At 40.4% G+C, this 22,537-nt stretch overlaps 2 protein-coding genes and 1 long non-coding RNA gene across 17 annotated transcripts in view; 1 reads left to right on the top strand and 2 right to left on the bottom strand.

Annotated features, from left to right (window-relative positions):
* Positions 1–872: 872 nt before the first annotated feature.
* On the bottom strand, positions 873–12,795 carry LOC142409396 (uncharacterized). 6 transcript variants are annotated; one of them, XR_012775607.1, is made up of 7 exons: positions 12,763–12,795; positions 10,614–10,778; positions 8,942–9,002; positions 8,341–8,544; positions 2,887–8,246; positions 2,622–2,733; positions 873–1,081 (listed from the first exon to the last, which is right to left on the bottom strand). It is a non-coding gene; the product is annotated as an uncharacterized LOC142409396 (long non-coding RNA). The 6 variants fall into 6 exon arrangements; XR_012775609.1 differs by having other exon boundaries at positions 10,614–10,744; XR_012775610.1 differs by having other exon boundaries at positions 10,614–10,741.
* Positions 4,350–22,020, top strand: KLHL8 (kelch like family member 8). 8 transcript variants are annotated; one of them, XR_012775592.1, is made up of 11 exons: positions 4,350–4,559; positions 7,800–8,348; positions 10,958–11,144; positions 11,840–11,983; positions 13,398–13,509; positions 15,564–15,732; positions 16,320–16,479; positions 17,468–17,669; positions 18,100–18,219; positions 19,788–20,029; positions 20,585–22,018. XR_012775592.1 is itself a non-coding variant. In XM_075500871.1 (10 exons), exons 1-10 carry the CDS (start codon positions 4,350–4,352, stop codon positions 19,792–19,794), a joined length of 1,632 nt encoding a protein of 543 aa, XP_075356986.1. In that variant the 3' UTR covers positions 19,795–22,019. The 8 variants fall into 8 exon arrangements, 7 of the variants coding, with proteins under 7 accessions (XP_075356986.1, XP_075356983.1, XP_075356987.1 ...); XM_075500871.1 differs by having other exon boundaries at positions 8,028–8,348; positions 19,788–22,019; XM_075500868.1 differs by having other exon boundaries at positions 19,788–22,019.
* AFF1 (ALF transcription elongation factor 1) overlaps positions 19,530–22,537 on the bottom strand; it is a 135,836-nt gene continuing 132,828 nt past the window's right edge. For 2 of the 3 annotated variants that reach the window (XR_012775591.1, XR_012775590.1), the window contains one exon: positions 19,530–19,666. Coding sequence is in view for 1 of the 3 variants with exons in the window: in XM_075500864.1 (XP_075356979.1) it covers positions 19,620–19,666 (47 nt within the window). In the remaining 2 variants the exon portion in view is untranslated. The remainder of the gene's footprint in view (positions 19,667–22,537) is intronic. The other variant, XM_075500864.1, reaches the window with a different exon arrangement.

The raw sequence follows: 22,537 nt of genomic DNA, 5'->3' as shown, positions 1-22,537 counted from the left end.
GGTTGTAGAGAGGTGGGGGTCAGTCTCTTCTCCCAGGTAATAAGTGATAGGACAAGAGGAAATGGCCTCAAGTTGCGCCAGGGGAGGTTTAGACTGGATATTAGGAAATTTTACTTCACTGAAAGGGTTGTCCAGCACTGGAACAGGCTGCCCAGGGAAGTGGTTGAGTCACTGGAGGTATTTAAAAGACGTTTGGATGAGGTGCTTATGGACATGGTGTGTAGTGGTGGTCTTGGTAGTGTTAGGTTTATGGTTGGACTTGATGATCTTAAAGGTCTTTTCCAACTTATACGATTCTGTGATTCTGTAATTAACAGAGCATCATGCACGCTAACCTTAATGCTGATGAATCCTCCTAGCTAGTGATTCTTAAACTAATGAAATTTTATATAATTAAAGATGTGAAAATACAACTCCAACTTCTTGCTCTTTTCATATGCTGTCCCTTTAAGGCTGTGCAATGACAAAGCTATTTACCATTCCAGTTCAAGCTGGAAGGAGGACTAGGTTTGGAGTTGAAATATACTGCCTTTCATGACTTCTGCATGACCTTCAAATTTCCAGAGTTTAGTATCTTGATTCAAGCGCTACTAAAACTCATTTCTGTTTCATTTAAAATCTAAGAACAGTAAAAGCCTGTAGCTAAGCATTCAGATCAGCCCAAACCAGTATTTTCTGCAAATGAAACATCTGTTTTCTCCTTCTGTCTCGGTCGTGATAGATTGTATCACACATTTCAATACATCATTATTTTAATAGTGTTTTACATCTGTAATATTACTTTTCTTTGTGTTTAAGTTGGTAAGTAGTGCATAAGTTGGTAAGACTGGCTTTTTACAGAAGTTAAGTATGGTAGTGGCTCTTGACTTACCTTAAATCTCTGATTGTGAAAATCCCCAAATAGATGATATAATTCATAATAGTGCTATTTCTCAAGCCAGATACAATTAACAGCCAGCTGGATATATACAGTGACCTGGCCCTCCTTCAAAGTTTGCTTTACAGTGGTCTTTACAATGGCTATAGCTGGTACTTTCCAGTAGTAGATGATGATTTGTTTGAAGACTCAAACTGTGAGGTGCTGTAACTAAGACAAGTGGAGGATTTGTGGATAGATATCTTAAAAAGATTTGGATGATTGAGATGTATCACAGAAACAAGATGCTCCTGAATTGGTGACTTGGGGGAAGAATAAAAATCTTATCCATGATATTATTATCTGTCACAGAGTTTCATCAAAATGAAACTGAAGCGTGTCAGACTACTGATATTTCCTTAAGGTTATATTAAACATGTTAATTTTTAACATGTCGCAGAAACTTCTTTTACGTGAGGAGCAGTAACTGACTTGCTCTCATGTTCCCATACACTTATTTGATATTGCCATACTGGGAGCTCCCTTGTACATGTGCTTCTCCTGTCTATGGCTATGTGCCGGAGTAATGGCCTTGGTCTCTTCTGGTGTGATTTCTAGTTTCTTCCTCTGCAATATCAGGTGTGTACTTAGTATGTACTAAGTATATAAATCCAAATATGCGTGCAACTTCTTTTCTTACAGGTGAGAGCTCAGAGCATCTCCAAGAGCTTAATCTGATATTATATCTGATATAATATATATCAGATATATAGATAGATATATATCATATATATATAGATATATATACACACATATATGTATATATACACGTATATACATATATATACATATATACACATATATACACGTATATATATATCTCTGATATAAGAGCTTTTGTGTTATTGTTCAGTTTATTTAGAACATTTAAAAAAAATCACCCCAACAGCACTGATTTATCTTAAGACTCATGGGCTTTGTGTTGGTGTTTACAATGGCATACCCAGAATAGGTAAAATGTACACTATCAGGGTCTTTTACAGGGAGACACAGAATAGTTTTGGAGAGTATATGTGCAGTTGCAGTTAAAGTATGAGGATAAATGTAGCATATATGCCAGATGGAAAAACCTTACAACTTGGGAGCTGCGAACTATCATTTAGTAGTCAGTGGCAGTTCTGTCTGAAAGCAGCATTTCTACTCCGTAAAAATACTGTTAGGTGTGAGTAGCTAGGGAGTGGTGAAATGAGAGTGTCAGTTAAGGACCAAAATAAGCAAGAGTTCCCTAGAAGCGTAGGCTAAAGACGCTATATCTTACTTCTGAATCAATAATACATGATGCTTTTCAAAACCCTTGTACAGCATTTCAGCTTTTCTCTTTTTCCTTTTGCTTGTCTGTGTTCACTTTTGTAACTTCAGTGGGTTGCCTCTGAAGCTTTGAGTTAGCTTCATATCTCAATGGTAATAGTGACTTCTTCAAAGGGCGTGTTAAACAAAGCAAAGGTGGTGAGTACCAGTAGTGGAGGATTAATTTGAAGTTAAAAGAGGAGAACCAAAATATCAAGATTTTTCCTCCTAATGAACTAGAAAAACATCTTAGTATAGTAATTTGTCAAATCTGGCATAATAGAAGTTAAGTTTTCAGCTGAAAAAGGTATTCCTTGCTATAAACTATCCTGTGATCCATAATATCTTTGAACTAGTTTGTGGTTTTGGAAGAAGTGGGATCTTCCTCTTAGATATCTTTTAAAGGAAGAATACTTACCTTGCTTACAGCACCAGTAGTGAATATTCTAGGCACGTTCGATCTTCCTTTAACCTGCCAGGCCTAGTGCAGCAACAGCCTTGTCACCACACAGAACATGGAGCTGGCAACTCTGTGACCTACAGCAGAAATGAGTATGATTGCCTCAAGTCACTTCCTGCTCTTTCTCTGGTACCGATGCATGAGGAGTTGTAAATTTAGTAAGAGGCATGGACACTTTCAAAATATCGCAGAAGAAAATCAGTTGTGCCCCCAGACATGTGACTTACATTTTTATTGTAGAAGAACTTTTTGTTACTTCAGTTAGTCCACTTCCTCCAACACCAGTGTCGATGAGCAGAAATCACTGAACTACAGCAATCATCAACTCTTAGTGTAGAATGAAGAATAATATATTAACATAATAAATTAACCAGAAAACATGAAAACCAAAGCTAACCGGTGTAAGAGAGGAACACACTACTAAATATGCTCTCCAGAGTCTTAAAACCTTACAAATCCATTTACTTCCGTTGCCAAAATCTAACAGAACTCTTGCTTGTAAGCTGATTCAGTAACTCCATGCTTTCAAATAGTATTTCACTTTTACTTGTGGACTTCGTAATCTTCCACAAAGCATGTGGATGCACAGCCTAAATCTCACCGAGTTGGCTTTCATGGCTTTTAGACACACAGAGCTGAAACTTAAAATACGCTACTGAACTGGGAAAAAAATTTGCTCTTCCCCTATTGCTTAACTTCTTTTTGCAAATAAAAAGGTGGACTTCAAGCTTAACCTAACTGAAGCTCACAGGAGCAGGAAGAGTAAAATATTTGAGTGACACAAGCAGAAAAAGCCTTCTCCCCATTGTCTGTGGTATCCCTGATTTATCTTTCAGCCCTGGGAAAGCTGTGATGTCAGGATAGCTAACATTCCTTTAGTCCAAGCTGTATAAATCTTAGACACCTTAAATATCTTCAGCTAAACTGGGTAAACAGCCTAAAAAGCTAGCAAGCAGGCGCAAACTTTTGCATAACACTCATTGTCATGCTTTAAATACCAATCTGTTAGATTAATAATGTTGCTACATAAAAGGAAATAATTTTCATTCCAGGATTTTTCTGTAAGTGTAAATTCTTGTTCTGTAGAAGCTTTTTATATTTTGCTTATATTTGCATAAATGCACAAAACACTTAAGGATTGCTTTAGGTTTTGAAGAGACCTAGGGAAGCTGAGTAATAAGTATGTGCAAAATACCTGTCAGGGTCAGATCAATAGTCTGTCTGTGGCAGCAGTGATGAGAGATGCTATTTAGGGACCAAAGAAGCACAGCTGTCTGTGGGCCATGTCCCTTCTGTTCCTCTGCCATCCACAGCAGTGAGATCAGGAATGTTGGAAGATACATCCTTGCCTTTCTTTTTCATGTCTTTTTCAAGAAGTGTGGGCAACAAGTTCACAAACAATGGCTTTTCCTAAAGGTACCTGCATAGGATTCTTGACTGTGGGTCTTCCCCCGCCCCCCCCTTCTCCTCCCACCTTCCCCAAGTAAGATTATAGGTAGTATTTATAACGTTAATCAAATTGTTAAGTACTAGCAGTACCTAATGTCTCATCTGCTTTTTTTGTGGTTTTTTTATACAGGAAGATGAACAGAACTTAACTGCATTTTAGGACTTGACTCCTGATGGGCTGGATTTTATCTTGGCAGGATTTTTTGAAGATTCACGCAGTGAAGAAAGAAACAGCCAATGGCTTCAGAATCCATGGTCCCAGAGCAGGCAAAACATCTGATAAAGGGAAAAAGGCGGCAGCAACAGCAGCAGCAGCAAACTAGGTCTTCCAATAGTGATGGTGAAGATGACATCTTTGTATTTGAAGCAAATGAGGCTTGGAAGGATTTTCACAGCTCTCTTCTTCACTTCTTTGAAGCTGGAGAGCTCTGCGATGTTACACTGAAGGTGATAGTCACACATCCATTGCATTTAACAGTCTGAAGATTAAGCTACAAATAAGTGTGCTGGAGGTGGCTGTGAATTTGGGCAGGGGTATGGAAGCCATAGAATACCTGTTGGATCTGAGGCATCTCTAGATATGCTCATGGGTTTTTTTTCTCATTTAATAGGAATTTTACAACTGATACATAAACATTTAAGATATTGACAGTCCGAGAGAGGAAGTACATGACTATGACCTCACCCAACTTGCCTTCTAAGCAAGTTCCCACAGTTGATCAGTATATTACAGTGCAATTTCAGCTCCTTGTAGTCTCTTTCATCCCCAATTTTATCTCTATTTTTGCATTCTGTGTTGCTCTGCTAGATCTTTCCTGACAAACAGGATTTCCGGAACAAATCTAACTTCCAGCATTCTCAAAGAAAGAAAATAAAAAACAAACCCCAGACAATTATGTTCTACAGCTGATCAAAGAGTAAAGGAGAAGGAAACCAGTTTTATGATTCTTGCATAGCATTGCTTTAATGCATTCTTTGTAACTCAGCTGTATATTACTTATCTCCTGATCACAATAAATTTATAGCTAGCATCTGTACCAGTGGTTGCCAGCACCTACAAATTGCTTAGCTAGACATCTTAGTAGTGCTAAATAGTTATTTAAGAAAAAGAGATGAAGCATAGCTCCTATACCAAGAACAAATGACAGATGCCTTTAGGAGAAATTGTTTGCCTGCCACTTTTACTATTAGATATTAACAGGGAAAATCCTTGACAGATGTATCCCTGGTGCCCCCCAGGAGGCATCTCATCTTTCTAAAATGCTTGGGAGACAATGGAAATCTCTGAGAGGAAGAGGGTTTCTCTCCCTTCTGCCCCAGTGGGCAACAGGAGTAGAATAAGCAAGAACATTCTTCTGTTCTGCTTCACAGTAGATATTAAATTGCCTGTCACCAGGCACTAGATGCAGCAGCAAATAGGTCCAGTGGCTCATAACAGTTGAGTTAATGCTCACAGGATGCTGAATGACAATACTGAAGCTGCTCTGGACAGCATGAGAGCCATGAAACAGAACTTGCCTGAGAGCTCATCATTAGTGTTTTTACATCTGTCATTTTAAAAGGCATTTTGGGGAAGAAGGTTCATGTCAGAACTCTTAGCAACCCTCCTCTTCCCTTTTCTTGACCTCATCCTTGCCTTTCTCCCTTTCCACCTACCCTTGCAAAAAAGGCAGAAAGTCTTATTTTTATAAACATAGTTAAAAGTATACTCCTGCTAGGCAAACTTGGCTTGGAAAATACACTTTACTGTGACTGCAATTTAACTTGCCCTAAGTTAGGCTTGTATTAATGCTCATTTGTATTATTTGTGTGGAGTTACTTTGGTAATTTAAGAATATTAGATTGCATGACTTGGCTTCCAGTCCTCAGGTAGAGAATATAATTATGTAGGCTAGAGCAACCTATGTACATCGTACCGTAAGGCTTCCTAAATCAGTGATTTTCAAGTAACTGGTAACTATATCTTGAACTAGAATTTTCTGGAGGGCTTGATTTTTCTTTCTGTAGTGCTCAGGCATTTCTCATGTTTTAAGAATAATTACTTCTCTACTGAACTTTCTGCTTTTCTATGTGACCTCTGATAGTGAGCAACTCTGGCATTGCTGTTTTCAGACCAATTATTGATTTAATTGCTGGCTTTTAAAATATGATAGTTAATAACTGGAGGGGAACTCTGATTTTGAAATACCAAGAACATACTAGATATTTAAAATTAAGCAGATTTAGGTAAAATAGTGAAGCCACTTAATTCAAAAGAAAGATCTAATTAGAGAGTGGGATGATGGGCAGAATAAAAATCTCTGAAGGTGAGAATGGCCTGGGAGCCTTCCCTGATATACCAGACCAGCTGGCAGCATCTTTTTGCATCAGTACTATAATTAGTTGGAGTGCTGACACTGTAACAGTGATAAACCATGGGAGCATACAGGGGGACTTCCTCTGCTCCAAAGAGTTAATCTGGAATTCACCTACTGTCAGATGAACAGCTCCCCGTTAGAAGGTGGAGAGTGGCAGATGCATACCATCTGCTTTTCTCCTGTTGGTTTGGTTTTTTGTTCATTTGGTAGGTCTGTGAATTGTTCCTTCTGGAGTGATCTAATTAACTCACACTGAACCATCCATCTTTTCCTCCCTTTTAATCTGCATACTCTTTCATGTGTGTTTGCTTTCTGTACTGAACTTACTGCTCACCAGTCAGGTTACACTTGTGTTGATAATACACACTTTTAAAAAGGGTAGAGCAATTGTGTATTGACTCAGAGCTGGAAAAAACTCCAAATTATCCTTTATAATTTAATACCCTTTTTTTTTAAATTGCGAGACAGCTCACTCTTAACACCTTCATCTGAAAATGTAATTCAAGTCTGTCAGGGAAACTGGTTGCTTAACTCAGCCATCCCTTTATGTTAGTGCAGACTGCAGAATGACAAAGGCTGTAAGAAAGCACTCCGGTAACACAAATAAGTAGTGGATTGTTAATTTACCTTCAATATTTACATTCTCTTTTAATGTATTTGAATTCTAGAATTTTGTAAGTGAAAAGCTTATTTTGCACTTTCTGATCAGAGTTTTGAAAAATACCTCATCTTTATGGGGAATATCTTTTGTGGCTAAACAGCTTCTAAAAATCTTGAAGTGATTGGTAACTTTTAATAATCCCGGTAATATCTGTTATTACTGTGGTTTTACATGAATCTGCTTCTATAAACAGCTTTATCAATTCCTTAACAGTAGCAAAAGTCCAGAGGTTTAAATTAAGTAGTCTAAAAAATGTCACTTTACAATTCGCCCCCCCCCTAAAGTCTCTGAATACACGTAAAACAAACAAGTACCTAGGAGTCTCTTCCTGTCTCCAAGATGCATCTAGAAGGTTCCTAAGGATGTTTCATTTAAAAACTAGGACACAGCTCTTAAAGAAAAGCAAGTTCAGTACATCAGTGCTATTGCTTCCTTGTGTTACGGCCTTGCCCTACTCTGGTGGTCAAATTACAACTCAGATCTGCTTGGGATACATCAATCTAATTTCAGAAGTACAGGGCAAATGGAGTTAATTTGTTTGAACAAAATACAGTAGCTCAATGCATATTGAATTCAGAATTCTTGTTTCAGCTTAACTGTCCATCCTTTTCATAGCTGAAACTGACACTCCAGTAAAAGATTGGGGGTGTTTTTGTTCTTTTTTTTCAGGTTGGTTCAAAGCTTATCTCATGCCACAAACTGGTGCTAGCTTGTGTTATACCTTACTTCAGAGCCATGTTTCTTTCAGAAATGGCTGAAGCCAAGCAGACGTTGATCGAGATCAGGGACTTTGATGGCGATGCAATAGAAGACCTAGTGAAGTTTGTGTACTCCTCCCGGCTTACTCTGACGGTGGATAATGTTCAGCCTCTCTTGTACGCTGCTTGCATTCTTCAGGTGGAACTGGTAGCAAAGGCGTGCTGTGAATACATGAAGCTGCACTTCCATCCCTCCAACTGCCTGGCAGTCAGGGCATTTGCAGAGAGTCACAACCGCATTGACTTGATGGACATGGCCGATCAGTATGCTTGCGAACATTTTACAGAAGTGGTGGAGTGCGAAGACTTTGTGAGCGTGTCACCACAGCACCTCCATAAACTCCTGTCCTCCAGTGACCTGAATATTGAAAATGAAAAGCAAGTTTACAATGCTGCTATGAAGTGGCTGCTAGCCAATCCACAGCATCATGCTACATGGCTGGATGAAATACTTGCACAGGTAGGGCAGACCAAGGTGCTGGGTGCCTGTCTCATCACTGGTTTAGTTGTATAATCAACTGTTTCTACTTGGGTAGATCTCAAGATGAAAAATGTTCTTAGCAGTTGGTGCCTCATCTGGTATTCACAGTTGTGAACTGGCAGTGGAAGCAAGTTTGATCTCTTGCCTATCAGGAAGAAGTTGTATTCTCCAGTTTCTGTAGAGAGAAGAGTACTCGCTTTAGGCTCATAGCTGGGGGTGGGGAGCCAACAAAACACTGCATCTGTGTTAGAGCAGAAACTTCTTAGATTTACACATAGTGGAGAACATAAGGCCATCACTTCACTTGGTTTGATACTACTACAGCTTGAAACACTCGCTTCCCTTGCTGGTAAGTATTTGTACTTAAGAAAGGAGAGCAAAGCTGTTGAGGAGGTTTTTTACATGGCTAGGAAAGTAAAACTGTAATGGAGATGTGTCACATCAAGTTGTGCTACTTCTAGAATGTTTTGTATCTTTAATTAACAAAAGACCAGGATGTGTTAGCCTACGAGCAGGCTAGGAAACATATGCTAGACCCTTTAATGCTCAACTAGACTAGCACTGCTGGTTACCTGTAGGATCCGGAAGGAGTTTGCAGTTTAATCATCTAGACTTGATGCGAGTCCACTGCTTCTGAAAGAAACATATACAGGTATCAAAAGGTCACTCAACTGAACTTATTTAAACACCCATCAGACCTCCTGTCAAAGCATTAGGTACTTCAGTTATTCAAGCTCCATATGTGCTAGTTATGGGAGTTTAAAAGATAGTATTTGAGACAGGTATGGAGAACCTGTGCCGGGGAGGAGGGGGGGTACATGCCATGTGCTGCAAAATGCTGTCTGTATCTTAGCAGGTAGGATCAACTGTGCTGTTTCAGTTGTCACTGAACTCCAACTTGAATATTTTGCATTTGGCAGAATTGCTAATATTGGCATCATGTAACGAGCGGTCCACTAACATGCTGCTGTCATTGTCTTCATGCATCATTTTTCACACTTCCTGGTAAAAGATCACAACTGTTTATTAACTTGTCTTCCAAAAAACCTTCAATTTCATCTAGACTAGCATGAGGTTTTTGGTACAAAAAAGCCTTCCTTAGTACACTGTAATTAAATTTACAGGCAATATAATTTGAGATTTAAAAAAAAAAAATCTAAAAATTAGATTTTATTGCCCAGTTGTGCTAGCAGATTAGATTAACAGCTTTATTCTATTCATGGAAACCAGATTCTAGAACAAAGTAAACTTCTTCCTGTAAATAAATATGGGTTATTTGCCAGAGTATATGGAGCCATCAGTTGGTTTGGACATTATTGCTAGCAGAAAACATGACTGGGCTTCTTCACAGTTATTATCCACATCATAATCAGCCTTATGGGTTTTGCTGTTATAATAAGGTTCTAAATTTGTAAGCCTTGAGTTCTTACTGCATCACTAACCTCATGAGTCTAATTAGCAAGGCTGTGGTGGTGCTTTTAATTAGCCTAAAATAAGCCAGGCCAAAGTAAAGGAAGAAGCAGGACTGAAAGCAAGTGGGTAAGGAAGAACTGGTAGAGACACTTGCTTACTTGAAGACAGGGATACTTGTCAGCCATAGAACAGCACCATCCTGCTGCTCTGAGAAGCACCGGAGATGCTGGACTTCTCTGTTGCTGCTGAGCTAACTGGGAGCTGCTTGACAGCGTTGACTCCAAACCTTAGGAAGTCAGATGGTGGTTTACTTCAGTTCCCCCTTGCTAACACCTGTCCTACCTTTGCACCTGATTGTACTTCATATTCCTCCCCGTTTCTCTCACAAGGACAAATGAAAGGTTTGCTGAAATAAATGACTGTGGGGAGGAGGACATTTCAAGGCAGTCTTGGAGAGGCTGACCTTATTTCAGATCTGCCCTGTCACTGGAGATTGCTCTGGGCAGTGACTGCTGTAGCCTCACCCGGAAAGAGCCTTCCATTCCTCAGCCTGGTCACCAGCTCTCTTCTGGGGAACTACAGGAAGGATTTGGAGAAGGAAACAATTAAGTCTCAACTTTTTTTTTTTTTTTCCTTTTTAATCCTGTAGTCTGTCAGGTCGACACTAGAGAGGTGTTACTGCACTAGCAGTACCTCCTTAACAGACGCTTAGTTCATGCTGACAGTGTTTCCTTTTTGACTTGCCACCCAAAGAAAATGAACCATTCTAGCAAAAGCCCTCTTATGCTGGCATAGCAATGAGCTGAAAAGTCATACCCTCAGCAGACTAACCTGACACGGGCTATCCTGGTGAAGTCACAGATGCTGCCTGTGCCATGCTGGGCAGGCACAGTTGCAGTACAGGCAGTGGCACTTCTACTTCCTCCGCTCAGCCTGGGCCAAGGGACAGTTCTCCACTGCTGCTTAAATGCAAATAGTTGTAGCAAATGTTTGTCACTAAAAAGAACCGTTCATATTGCTGTTATTCTGGAAAAAATATGAAAGCCGCTCTTTTTAGTGAAGAGTGTGGGGCTGGCAGCTAGCTTAGAAGCTGCCATCTGTTATGCGTGCATCACTGTAAATGGTGAGACTCAGTCAGTTCAGCCAGTTACTCCAACTGTGTTCATTTCTGTCAGGTACGGCTGCCTCTCTTGCCCATTTGTTTCCTTATGGGTGTTGTGGCAAAGGAAGAGATTGTCAAGCAGAATCTAAAATGTAGGGATTTGCTGGATGAAGCAAGAAACTACCACCTTCACCTGAGCAGCAGGGCAGTGCCAGACTTTGAGTACTCCATTCGCACAACACCAAGGAAGCAGACTGCTGGTAATTAAATGTGTGTCTGATTATCCAGTAGGGAGTGGTGTGGAGAAAAAGTAGCGCATCTGTGCAGGGTTAGATAGCTTGGTATAAATGGTTGTTAATGACTTAATGCAAAATTGGGAAAGCCATTGTGTACCTCTCTGGTAATTAGGTAATGTGCTGCGTTTTCCTAGCAGAACTTTAGCAGTCATTTTCTTTCTTTAAAGCATTATTTATTTATCCTGATCAGCTCTATCTGTATTAAAGCTAGAACTGTTAATAAGTATGCTATGACCAGGCAATATGCTCAAACCTATACTGAAAAGAGTGGACACTTACTTATCTTTCGGTGTGAGAAGTTTGAGCTAACTTTTAAACTCTTTGACTAACCTACACCAAAAGTCAGTGGTGAATATTAGACTGCAAATCCTCATTTTTACATTGTTATATTTAACAAACAATCTGATTATCTCCCTAAGCAAAATCACAAAAAGCATATTTAAAATATGCATTGATTTTGCAAAAGCACAGTTAATTGCCATAGCAGCATGCCAAGCAAAGGCCAAAAATCCAGCATCCAATTATGCAGGGCAGTGACCATGCCCCTCGAAGTGAAATACGACTTTTCCTGAACTATGTAATTTTCAGTTCACTCTGCTGTACAACTTTATCCCCCATCTTCTTGCTAGTTTTCTGGAAATCTGTTTTGTCGTCTTCAGGTGTGCTGTTCTGTGTCGGTGGTAGAGGTGGATCAGGTGACCCATTTCGCAGCATTGAATGTTATTCTATCAGTAAGAACAACTGGTTCTTCGGCCCCGAAATGAACAGCAGGAGAAGGCATGTGGGTGTGATCTCTGTGGGAGGTCAGTAACCCTATTCAAGCAACCCTATTCAAAAGGCACTTGTTTGCTCCTTTTGCTGGAATTGGTACTTTTACTAAATAAATCTGTCTTGCAATGGCTTAACTGTTGGATATTCTTCAATTTAGTAAAGCTTCTTCCCCCTGAAGGGGTTTTTGATTCTGAAACAATCTGAGAGCATGCTTACTGAAAAGACGTTACTGTGAACTGAGAGATTTGGGGTTGTTCAGCCTGGAGAAGAGAAGGCTCCAGGGAGACCTTATTGCAGCCTTTCAATTCTTAAAGGGGGCTTATAAGAAAAGATGGGGACAAACTTTTTAGTAGGGCCTGTTCCAATAGGACAAGCGGTAATGGTTTTAAACTAAAAGAGGGTAGACTTAGATTAGATAAAAGTAAGAAATTTCCTACCATGAGGGTGGTGAAACACTGGAACAGGTTGCCCAGAGAGGCGGTAGATGCCCCATCCCTGGAAACATTCAAGGTCAGGTTGGATGGGGCTCTGAGCAACCTGATCTAGTTGAAGATGTCCCTGCTTATTGCAGGGGGGTTGGAGTAGATGACCTGTAAAGGTCCCTTCCAACCCAAACTATTCTGTGATTCTGTGAACTGTATATAGCCTCTTGCCTTAATAGGTGATTTAATTTTTTTTAATCCATTTATAAAGAAATAGCCTTACACAGCAGAGTTACCCAGAATTTGCTAGTATTCATACTAGCTCCCTTCATACGTAAATCCGTACAGGCAAGTCACAAAGACCATACCTCTTCCAAGAGCAGACCTACCTTTTTGGGCCTCCATCTTCTGAAACCAGGTCCAGAACAGCTTAGCACCCATGATGGAACTGTAAGTCCAGAACAGCTTAGCACCCATGATGCAACTGTAAGTCCAGAACAGCTGTAAGTAAGAACAGCTGTTCTGTAAGTCCAGAACAGCTTAGCACCCATGATGCAACTGTAAGTCCAGAACAGCTTAGCACCCATGATGCAGCTGTAAGTAAGAACAGCTTACAGAACAGCGGTTCTGTAAGTCCAGAACAGCTTAGCACCCATGATGCAACTTTGTCTTGTACACAGTAGCCGCTGTGTTGCTGCAGCAGAACAGAGATCTTTTTTTCCCCATAGAGTATGTGGACAGACTGATATAAATGTACAAAACTGATCTGACCTGCAGTACTCAAGTTATGGGAAGATTTTTTTTGTCTACGTATCTCAAGCTTTCTATAAAAGTCCATGTTAGAGCAGATCTCTGGTTGAGTACAGCATATAAAAATATAAAGTCCATACTTATTAAAATCCTGATATTGAAAACTTTAACCTTTATTTGAGCTTTTGTCTCCACATAGGCAGGGGTATTACATAAATGAAATCAGAAATGTTGCCAAGCAATCTCTGTATTGAAAGATGTGTATGTGTTTCAGGTAAAGTCTACGCAGTAGGTGGACATGATGGAAATGAACACTTAGGAAGCATGGAAGTATTTGATCCTCTCACAAACAAGTGGATGATGAAGGCATCAATGAACACGAAGAGGTACGTGTCCCATCATCCAAAATTTAAGTCCTAGTCTGTGATGTATCATTTCTGGCTGATGCTGAAAAACATCACGTCTGTCCTGCCTTTATTTGGGTTTCCAAACTGTGCTATTTTTAGGAAATTTTTTTTCCTATTTTGGGGCTTTATGCTATCAAACACCTTTATTTACTAGCTGTAAAGCAAATACAAATCTGCATCACATGCTTGCATACATCACATATTTGCACAAACACAAAGCTGTCCATAACATACTATAAGTATTTTGTGCCAAACTGCATAATCCCTCTTGCTAGGGAAAGGCCCTGGCTGGTAACATTGGTTATGTTTATGCTTTGGCTTTCTTTTGTTGCTCTATTATCTTTTTCTTTTTTGGGGGGCCTGGCTTCTGGAGCAGAGCACTCTTCTACTCCCGCTGTACTTAGATTCTTATATCTAGGGCCTTTCTGCTATGCCCGATAAAAAACTTGAAACTGATTAACTGGGTCTGTGGGTTTTTTTGCTCTTTTTAAGAACAAGCAAGATAACTGCCAGCAGAACATGCACAGTGAAATACTTCATGCCCAGGAAACCAATAGCTGCCTATGTTTTTGCCACAAAAGGTCGGAAGCACTAAAACGCTGAAAGTCAGATTGAGGATTTTTCTTGCCTTTTGACCTTTAAGATTCTTTTAAGAAGCTACTGCACTCACAGATCTGTAATTCTTTGCTTCTGCTGTCATTTAAATCAACCTCCTTAATTCTGCATTCCATTTTGTTATTTGCTGTTTCTAAAAGCATCATGTACAAGTAGGAGTAAAACACTGAGCATGGCTAAGTCCTAAAGCTACTTGTAGCTGTGACCTAATCAAAGTAGAAGACCCAGACTCATAGAAGTGGCTTCTTGCTCCTCTTCCTCCCTCCTGCCACCACCCCAGGGCATATTCTCAGCAAACATCAGCCCTAGATTTCGGTGACATTCCTTACTCAGTACCTTGGTAAATGAAAGGGCTGCTGTGCCTTGGCTACACTCCACTTCTCCCATTCATGGAGGTGGTGTTGGAATACTTAGTTGAGAAAGAACTGCCACTATTGATGGTGTCTCCATTATCTGCGGAGGCAATTTAAGATAAGCCCAGGATATTGCCACAATGTTTGTTCTGTAGAAAGATTGTGCCTCCCTTGCTCCTGCCTAGGTATTTGCAAACCTGCCCTCTGTGTAATGAGACAAGAATGTCCTCAGTGAAATGGTAAATCACCTGTCTTGGTAGTTAAAGCAGAAACTTAACGCTTACATTCTAGACTATACTTTTAATTTCGTAGTACTGATTGTACTCATATTGGTAGATTCAGTAGAAAAAAATCTGACAACTATTTTAACACAGACTTAATAGAAAATAACAGAATGGAAGAAATTGCAGTTAAATCTTGCTAAAGTTCAGTCATCTAATATCCAGCACAGATTTGCATTTTAATATATATTAATATCACCCCCCAAAAATCATTCCCAAATTGTAGCAGCAGCTATACTAACAAAACCAGCAGGTTTTGGTTCTCCATCAGATTCAATAAAACAAGATAGGAGGTGTAAAATTCAGTACTGAGATAGAGAAATCAAATAACTAAGACAATCTCATATATCCAAGCATGTAAGTAGAGGACTTGGGCCTTAGGTGACATTCAGTCAAAACAGTATTCCATGCCTTTTTTTTTTATTTTTTTAAACAGGAGCTTTGTCTTTTGCAGTCTAGCTGCAACAGTCCTGTTCGTGGATCACATGATAACATAAGGTCCTTGGGAAAGCTGAGGTGAAATTAGGATTGCCTCCTTCTAATGGGAGGCTGCAAACATACAAAAGACTTTCAGGATAAAGCTGCAAGACTAACACCAGGTGTGCAGAGGGCCAGCCACAGTTACTGGTCATTATTTATTATAAACTTCACTTTTAAAATTTTGTTACTTTTTTCCCATAGTTTGAAACAGGTGCTAGTCAGGTAACATTGCACTTGATGTGTCTTTCCCATTCCCTTTTCCTTAAGGATTTGCACTGAGGTAATTATCCCATGGTTTTCTTAGGAGAGGAATCGCTCTTGCCTCCCTTGGTGGCCCTATTTATGCAATAGGAGGTTTAGATGACAACACTTGCTTCAGTGATGTGGAAAGATATGACATTGATTCTGATCGATGGAGTGCAGTTGCCCCAATGAACACTCCCAGGGGAGGAGTCGGCTCTGTAGCCCTTGTGGTAAGTGACTGGTTCATCCCAAGTCGGGGCCAACTGAGGAACTGACCTACTTTTCAAATCTGCTTTTACAAGGCAGAACACAAGATTTGAAACAAAATGCAGCTGGTGGGTCTGAGCACCTCCGGTCATCAAAATCCTATGGAACTGTGCAAAAGATGATATTTAGGATAATACTTCAAATTGAACTGCACTTCCTGTTTCAACAGTATTTGAGGTACTGGGAGCAAGTACCAGGACCCTTCTAACAACATCAGGCTAATGCTTCATGTCTCATTCAGAAGACTCTGGTTTGTCATGGTTACTATGTTTAAAGGTGCTGAATGCATCTGAGCTTTAATCTCCATCGCCATGTATACTCTGCAAAATATCTGCAACATTACATAACTTTTTCACTTCTTTAGTTGGAAGATAGCATTTACAAGTTGTTAGATAATTGTTGTTGGAATTCTTAAATAATTAGGACTGTATGGATATACCATGTTTTCCTATAATTTTAACATTGCTTATGAAAAGCAATGTTAAAATTGCTTTTTACAATTAATACATATACATTACAAATAATCTTTCTCTATACAACTGTTTTCTAGAACCATGTTTACGCGGTGGGTGGCAATGACGGTGTAGCATCTCTTTCCAGTGTGGAGAAATACGACCCCCATTTGGATAAGTGGGTAGAAGTGAAAGAGATGGGTCAGCGAAGAGCTGGCAATGGTGTCAGTGAGCTCCACGGCTGCTTGTACGTTGTCGGTGAGTGTGGCATTTTGTAGTGCTGTTTCTGCCAAGTACTGGCATTTGGAAGAGGCTGTTGTTGCTAGAGGAACAGGAACAGATAGGCCTGACCTGTACTTTGTGTTCTTGGGCAGGAGAAGAAAGCAAGCACAACCAGGGAACACTTAAATGAAGGTATGTTAGCGAGGAAATAAAAAGCAGTTGCTAACCCACATTTCAGGAGGGCTATACTGTTCAGGACAATATGTATATAGAAAATCCTTTTGAGATCAGTAATCTTCAGTTTCCTTTTAGGAAAATGATTCTTAAGTTCAGACACTGTTAAAGCATTCTAGTTCTGAGGGTAGGCAACAGTAGCTTTTTCACATGGTGATTACACTTACTCCACAGCCTGTTGTCCTAGGCCTGTCTTGTTCTGCTCTATCTTGCATTTACCTGCTTTCCTGAGGGAGGAAGATGCCAGGTAGGTATGCCATAGTGATAGTTGCAGAGCTTTGCCTTCTGTATTATCATAAGTGATTAAAAAAGTTTTGAGTAAAATGCTCCTCTGACAGCTGCTCCAGCAAGGGGAATGCATCACTGAAGTCTTACTTGAGGATTTTTTTCCCTACTTAAGTATTCAGCAATGCTGTAATTTGAAAACACCGCAAGAGTGTGCTTTGCTTAAGCCAAAATAAGATCAGGACCATCCTTTTATTGGTCTTAGATTTTTTTCTATTCCAAATTAGAAGCTGTTTCATTGTAACTATGTGTAAGATGAATTCAAGGAGACAAATAATAGAAATACCTCTCCTTGCAACTTGAGTAGAAGAAAACTGTCACTCTTGGTGATGCTTGTACGGTGACAGGAGGGAGAGCTGTTAGATTAATTTTTAGGAGCTTGTAAAATTCATGTAAAAACTGGACACTAGCCCACTGAATGCTGAGAATAGCCTGATAATGCCAGTCCTGGATATCACCAGCACTAAAAGTGGCTAAAAACTGATAATATGATGATTCTTTGCAGGTGGCTTTGATGACAACTCTCCACTGAGCTCAGTGGAGCGGTTTGACCCACGCAGTAACAAATGGGAATATGTAGCAGAGCTTACAACTCCGAGGGGTGGCGTTGGCATAGCGACACTGATGGGTAAAATTTTTGCAGTTGGAGGTCACAATGGCAACGCATACCTGAATACAGTGGAAGCATTTGATCCCATAGTGAATAGGTAATTTAAAATTTGTTATTCGGCTTAATGAAATCTGGCTATATGAAAACACAACATAATAGAAATAGTGTGCAGCAGGAGTCTATCTGTTGTTTCTTGGTAATAATTGAGTAATATCCATGACTAGCGTTGCAGAAGTGCTGCTTATGCCACTAGATTGTTCTTGTAAATATTTAAGCACCTCCTCCTCCTCTCCATCCCTTGTCCTCTTCCCTTCATTCAATAAGGATCTACATTATTCTGGTTGTTTCAATCTAATTTTCCACTAAATTTACCAGAGAAATAATAAGAATAAACTAGTGGGGTGTATTTTTGTGCAGAGTTAACAGCTAGGCTGTTTAACAGAATTTCAGACACAGAAAAATATTTTCAAGTTGCTCAGAAAAGATAGGAACTTACTTTTCTTTTTTTCCTCTGCTGCCATCTTTAGGTGGGAACTCGTCGGCTCTGTGTCACACTGTAGGGCAGGGGCGGGCGTGGCTGTGTGCTCTTGTCTGAGCAGCCAGATCCGGGACGTGGGCCAAGGATCCAGCAACGTTGTTGACTGCATGTAAGCTCCGCTGCCACCTCCAAATTCCAGAGGAATGATAGTAGAGAGGCACTGCAGAGCTTTTAAACACCGTGTTTTGTATGGTAGGTTCAGAAATAAAACCAATGCATTTTCTTTGTGAAAATGTTACCTTCTGTAACTGTAAAGCTTTTGGTGGCTTTCTGTCAATAGTGATACAGAACAGCCTGTGAAAACATGGAATAGAAGCGTGACTCACAGGAGAAAACCTGCCAAGAGCTGCAATCATCCCATTTTTGAGAAGTTGTAATTTCAGAATCATTTGAGGCAGCTGTTGCAGGGACTCATTATTGAACTGTGAACCAGGCATGGGGTGAGGAGAGCGAGCAGCAGTTAGTACTGCTGAGCCTTACCCAACAGCCCTGCTACATGTTTTCTGGAGGACTCAAGTGCCGTTTAATATAACTTATTTTCAGGAATGTAGTCTTAAACATTTCCTAATTGTACAAGAGCTTTGTAACACAAAGCATCTCAAGTTTTAGAAGGTAATGATATCCCTGTTGCACACTAAGATAACTGGAGCAGAGAAGTTCACTGCCCACCTCCCAAGGGACTGCTGGCAGCAGTGGAAATTGTAGGTACTCAGTCTGAAAACTGTCTTTCAAAATACTTTCTCAAGCTAATACACTTGTTAGAAAGCGGAAAAGATTCCTGACCTGAGTTTAGCCACTGGAATACAGGAATTCTCAAGTCTTCGATAAAATTTGTAGTAACTACACTCACACAAAAGGCAAGTTTCTGTTGAGAGGCCATTCCTGAAGTAACCAGTGTAATTTGTCCTACTTTGAGATGATAGTGTGTGAAAATGTAGGCTTCAGTGGAGTCTGAATCACCATTTTTATACTAAATGGAAACACATAATAGAAGTTGTACAGTATGCTGTAAAGACCTTTAAATGCAACTCTAGGAGATGACATCTCCAGTTTCAGTATCCAATAGCAACTCTGGTAATTTGAGAGGTACTGGCTCTTTTAAGATAGTTAAGCCAGGAAGATCTAGCCTCAAAACAGGTAGATGACTTAAAGCTTACATAAACCAAAGAGAAACAGCAATAAAAAGAATTGGAACCAGTACTTACATCAAAAATTGAAATAGGAACTTGACAGTGCTGTGTACAAAGGCCTCTTGTTACGCAGTTAGAAACTCTGAATTCCGAGTAAAGTCCAGCTGGAAAGACTGCAGATTCCTGTTCCTGCATCACCTTGAGCAGACCAACAACTGACAATCCTTTGTGACCAAAGTTTCGTGTTACCACGTTGATCCAGGTGACCAGGGAGAGCAGCAAACTTCTCTGCATTTGGTACCAGGGAAGAGGCAGGACAGTATGAGCACAGGCACAGTCATGTTTTGCTATTGAGTTACCATCATTTAGCTTTTCTGTTTCAAATGGCTTGCACTTTGGTAGCACCCAGGGACAAAGTGAACGGTACTGTAAATAATGAAACATTGCAATAAAACATTTGTACTTCAAAGCACCTTGTTTATAGTATGACTGGAGCATGCTATTGTGGGGAAACATTACAACATTGAGTATTTTTTTGTTTCTGCAGAGTGTAATTCTCAACAGGAAGTCTTTGGCAGCAGGGAAAATCCTGCGTTACAGCCGTGAGCTGTACCACTCTGTTACTGCCCTTGTCCCCATGCAAGGATGTGGTCACCCTTGTGGTACTTCTGGCTCTTCATCTGGCTAGGAGGGGTGGAAAGAAGAGGTGCAGGTTCCTTCTCTGGAACCAAACAGGTTCTTCTATGGATGTCCTGGCTAACAAGAAAACTTAAGAGAAAGAAAAAAAAGGCAAGTTTTCCACAAAGTAACACTGACCATGAAACCAAGTAGCCTGCCAGTGCTGCTTGCCAGCTGATACATTTCTCCTCTTGGTGGAAAAGTGCTAGCACCCATGGGTGCAGCCTGTGAGTAACTCACACGCATCTGGACCACACTGACAGCAATCACCTTCCAGGCACCAAAGGGAGACACGTGTTTCAGCAGGGAAATCAGGTTACAGCAAATGCACTGGGATTCTGTATGGTGTGGGAGGAGCTCTGCTGTCAACTCTGTATCTGGAAGTCAAATGGTACTAGGTCTGAACACAATTGTAAGACAGACATTTCTGTTGTATTTCAATTTGCAAACACCCCCCCAACAACAACATTTGTGCTCAGGCTTCTGGAGGTGTATCCTTAAGGGCTGGCAGGAAAACTGCAAAAAAAGTTTACAAGGGACAATCCCTGTTTATACTGGTGTAAAAAAAAAAAAGTATAGGATTATTGCGACAACAAACTATAATGATTTACCTGCATATAAAGCTGTTGTGATTTAACACCAGCAAACTCGTTTTTCTTCTTCCAGTACTGGCAACAGGATAATGATGACAAAGTAACCTCCCCCAGGCTGAGGGAACAGAGCAGCCCACCCTGGTTCCCCGTGGTGAGGCAGCCCTCCAGCGGCGGCAGGCCCTAACTCCCACTGCGTCTTCTAATTTAAAACTAAACCCGGGATTTGTGATAGCAAAGTCTTTAAACATTCAAGGTCATGAAATCATTGCATCTAAACATTATGCACATCTAATCCCAAATGTGGAATTGTTACTGCTTCTGTTAATGTTGTTTTTCTTGCATATAAAAGCCTTGACCTCACCCATAAAAATCATAAACCCAAAGATGTCTATTAGTACATCCTTTAAACATGAAGAAAAAAAATTTTTGGAATAATCAAGTGTGGTCACAGTTACTCACATCAAAGTTTCCAGCCTGCTGATTTTAACCATGTCATGGGCTTCCGGGAGAAGCAAGACCAGACTCTGGACCACTCCTGACCAGCCCCCTTGGCTGTGTATCTCCAGCCACATGTGTTCAGCCGGTGCTTATGAGTCACCCTGCTGCCTGTCCACACCGCTGCCACCCCAGCTTCTGGGACACGCCACCTCCCCGTCTCAGCTCTCCTGCCCCACAGCAGCCCTCATGCATGACACTGCTCTTCACCTCAGGACTTGGACTGCGGCTTCCCAGTTCCTCCCAAACCATACCACTGCCAAGGGCAGTGCATTGTCTGCTGTGCTACCCACAGCCATGTTTGTCTTCAGGAAATTTTAGTCTGAGCACTTTTATGTATGGAGGATCAACACAAAGATTTTCCTTTAAGTTAGATTTCTGATTGCTACATTAAAATAGTAATTTCTGATTGTATTTTTTTTCAGGACATGCCATAACACCATGCCGTAACACATGCAAGATCCTTGCATGTATTAGTGTTTATTTCAATTTTGTAAAATATGTCCTTTCAAAATCTTAAATTCATACCTTATTATTTACGTACAAAGGAGATTGCGAGAATTTGGTTATACTTTTACAGCTTTGAATACTTTTTAATATTGCTCTTCCTCAAAGGCATCTCATTCCCAATAGAGCCATGCTTGCAGCATGTCCTGGTTTTGGCTGGAATAGAGTTAATTTTCTTCCTAGTAGCTGACATAGTGCTGTGTTTTGGATTTAGTATGAGAATAACATTGATAACACACTGATGTTTTTAGTTGTTGCTAAGCAGTGCTTACACTAGTCAAGGACTTTTCAGCTTCCCATGCTCTGCCAGGTGCACAAGAAGCTGGGAGGGGGCACAGCCAAACTGACCAAAGGGCTATTCCATACCATATGACATCATGCTCAGTATATAAACTGCAGGGAGTTGGCCTGGGGGGCAGTGATTGCTGCTCAGGAACTGGCTGGGCGTCGGTCCGCAGGTGGTGAGCAGTTGCATCACTTTTTTTTTTTGTTTTTCCCGGGTTTTGTTCCTCTCTCTCTCCCTCTCTTTTGTTATTTTCCTTTTCATTACAATTTATTATTATTATTTTTATTACCAATTATTAAACTGTTTTTATCTCAACCCCTGAGTTTTCTTACTTTTGCCCTTCCGATTCTCTCCCCCCATGCCACCGGGGAGGGGAGGGCGAGCGTGCAGCTGCATGGTGCTTAGTTGCCGACTGGGGTTAAACCATGACACGACAAAACTGTTTGGATTAGACATCCTGCTAAAATATTCAGACGTAGACAGAAGACTTTAAAAGGTGATGCATGTGCTACCTGCGTATTTTAAAACATAAACAAAATATATGCATGCACTCTTAGTCCCATAGAGAAAGACTACAGACTTTCCTTCTGTTTGAACATTGGCTGAGAGAAAATGATTTCACTGAAATGTCCTCCTGCAGAGGGGGATGCAGCCTTGCTGATGATGAAGCCTTCGCAGAGGGCTTTGTGCACATCGTGTATTTACCAACATAACCAACAGGCAATCAACCTCGGGCTG

This window comes from Mycteria americana, chromosome 4, assembly GCF_035582795.1.
Source record: "Mycteria americana isolate JAX WOST 10 ecotype Jacksonville Zoo and Gardens chromosome 4, USCA_MyAme_1.0, whole genome shotgun sequence".
NCBI lineage: Eukaryota > Metazoa > Chordata > Aves > Ciconiiformes > Ciconiidae > Mycteria > Mycteria americana.
This window is presented reverse-complemented; position numbering and strand designations above follow the sequence as displayed.

Coding starts and splice junctions, on each gene's coding strand:
- KLHL8 (XM_075500868.1), top strand. CDS start 4,350: ATGGCTTCAGAATCCATGGTCCCAGAGCAGGCAAAACATCTGATAAAG. Junction 8,349..10,957: donor TGGATGAAATACTTGCACAG/GTAGGGCAGACC, acceptor CATTTCTGTCAG/GTACGGCTGCCTCTCTTGCC. Junction 11,145..11,839: donor ACCAAGGAAGCAGACTGCTG/GTAATTAAATGT, acceptor TGTCGTCTTCAG/GTGTGCTGTTCTGTGTCGGT.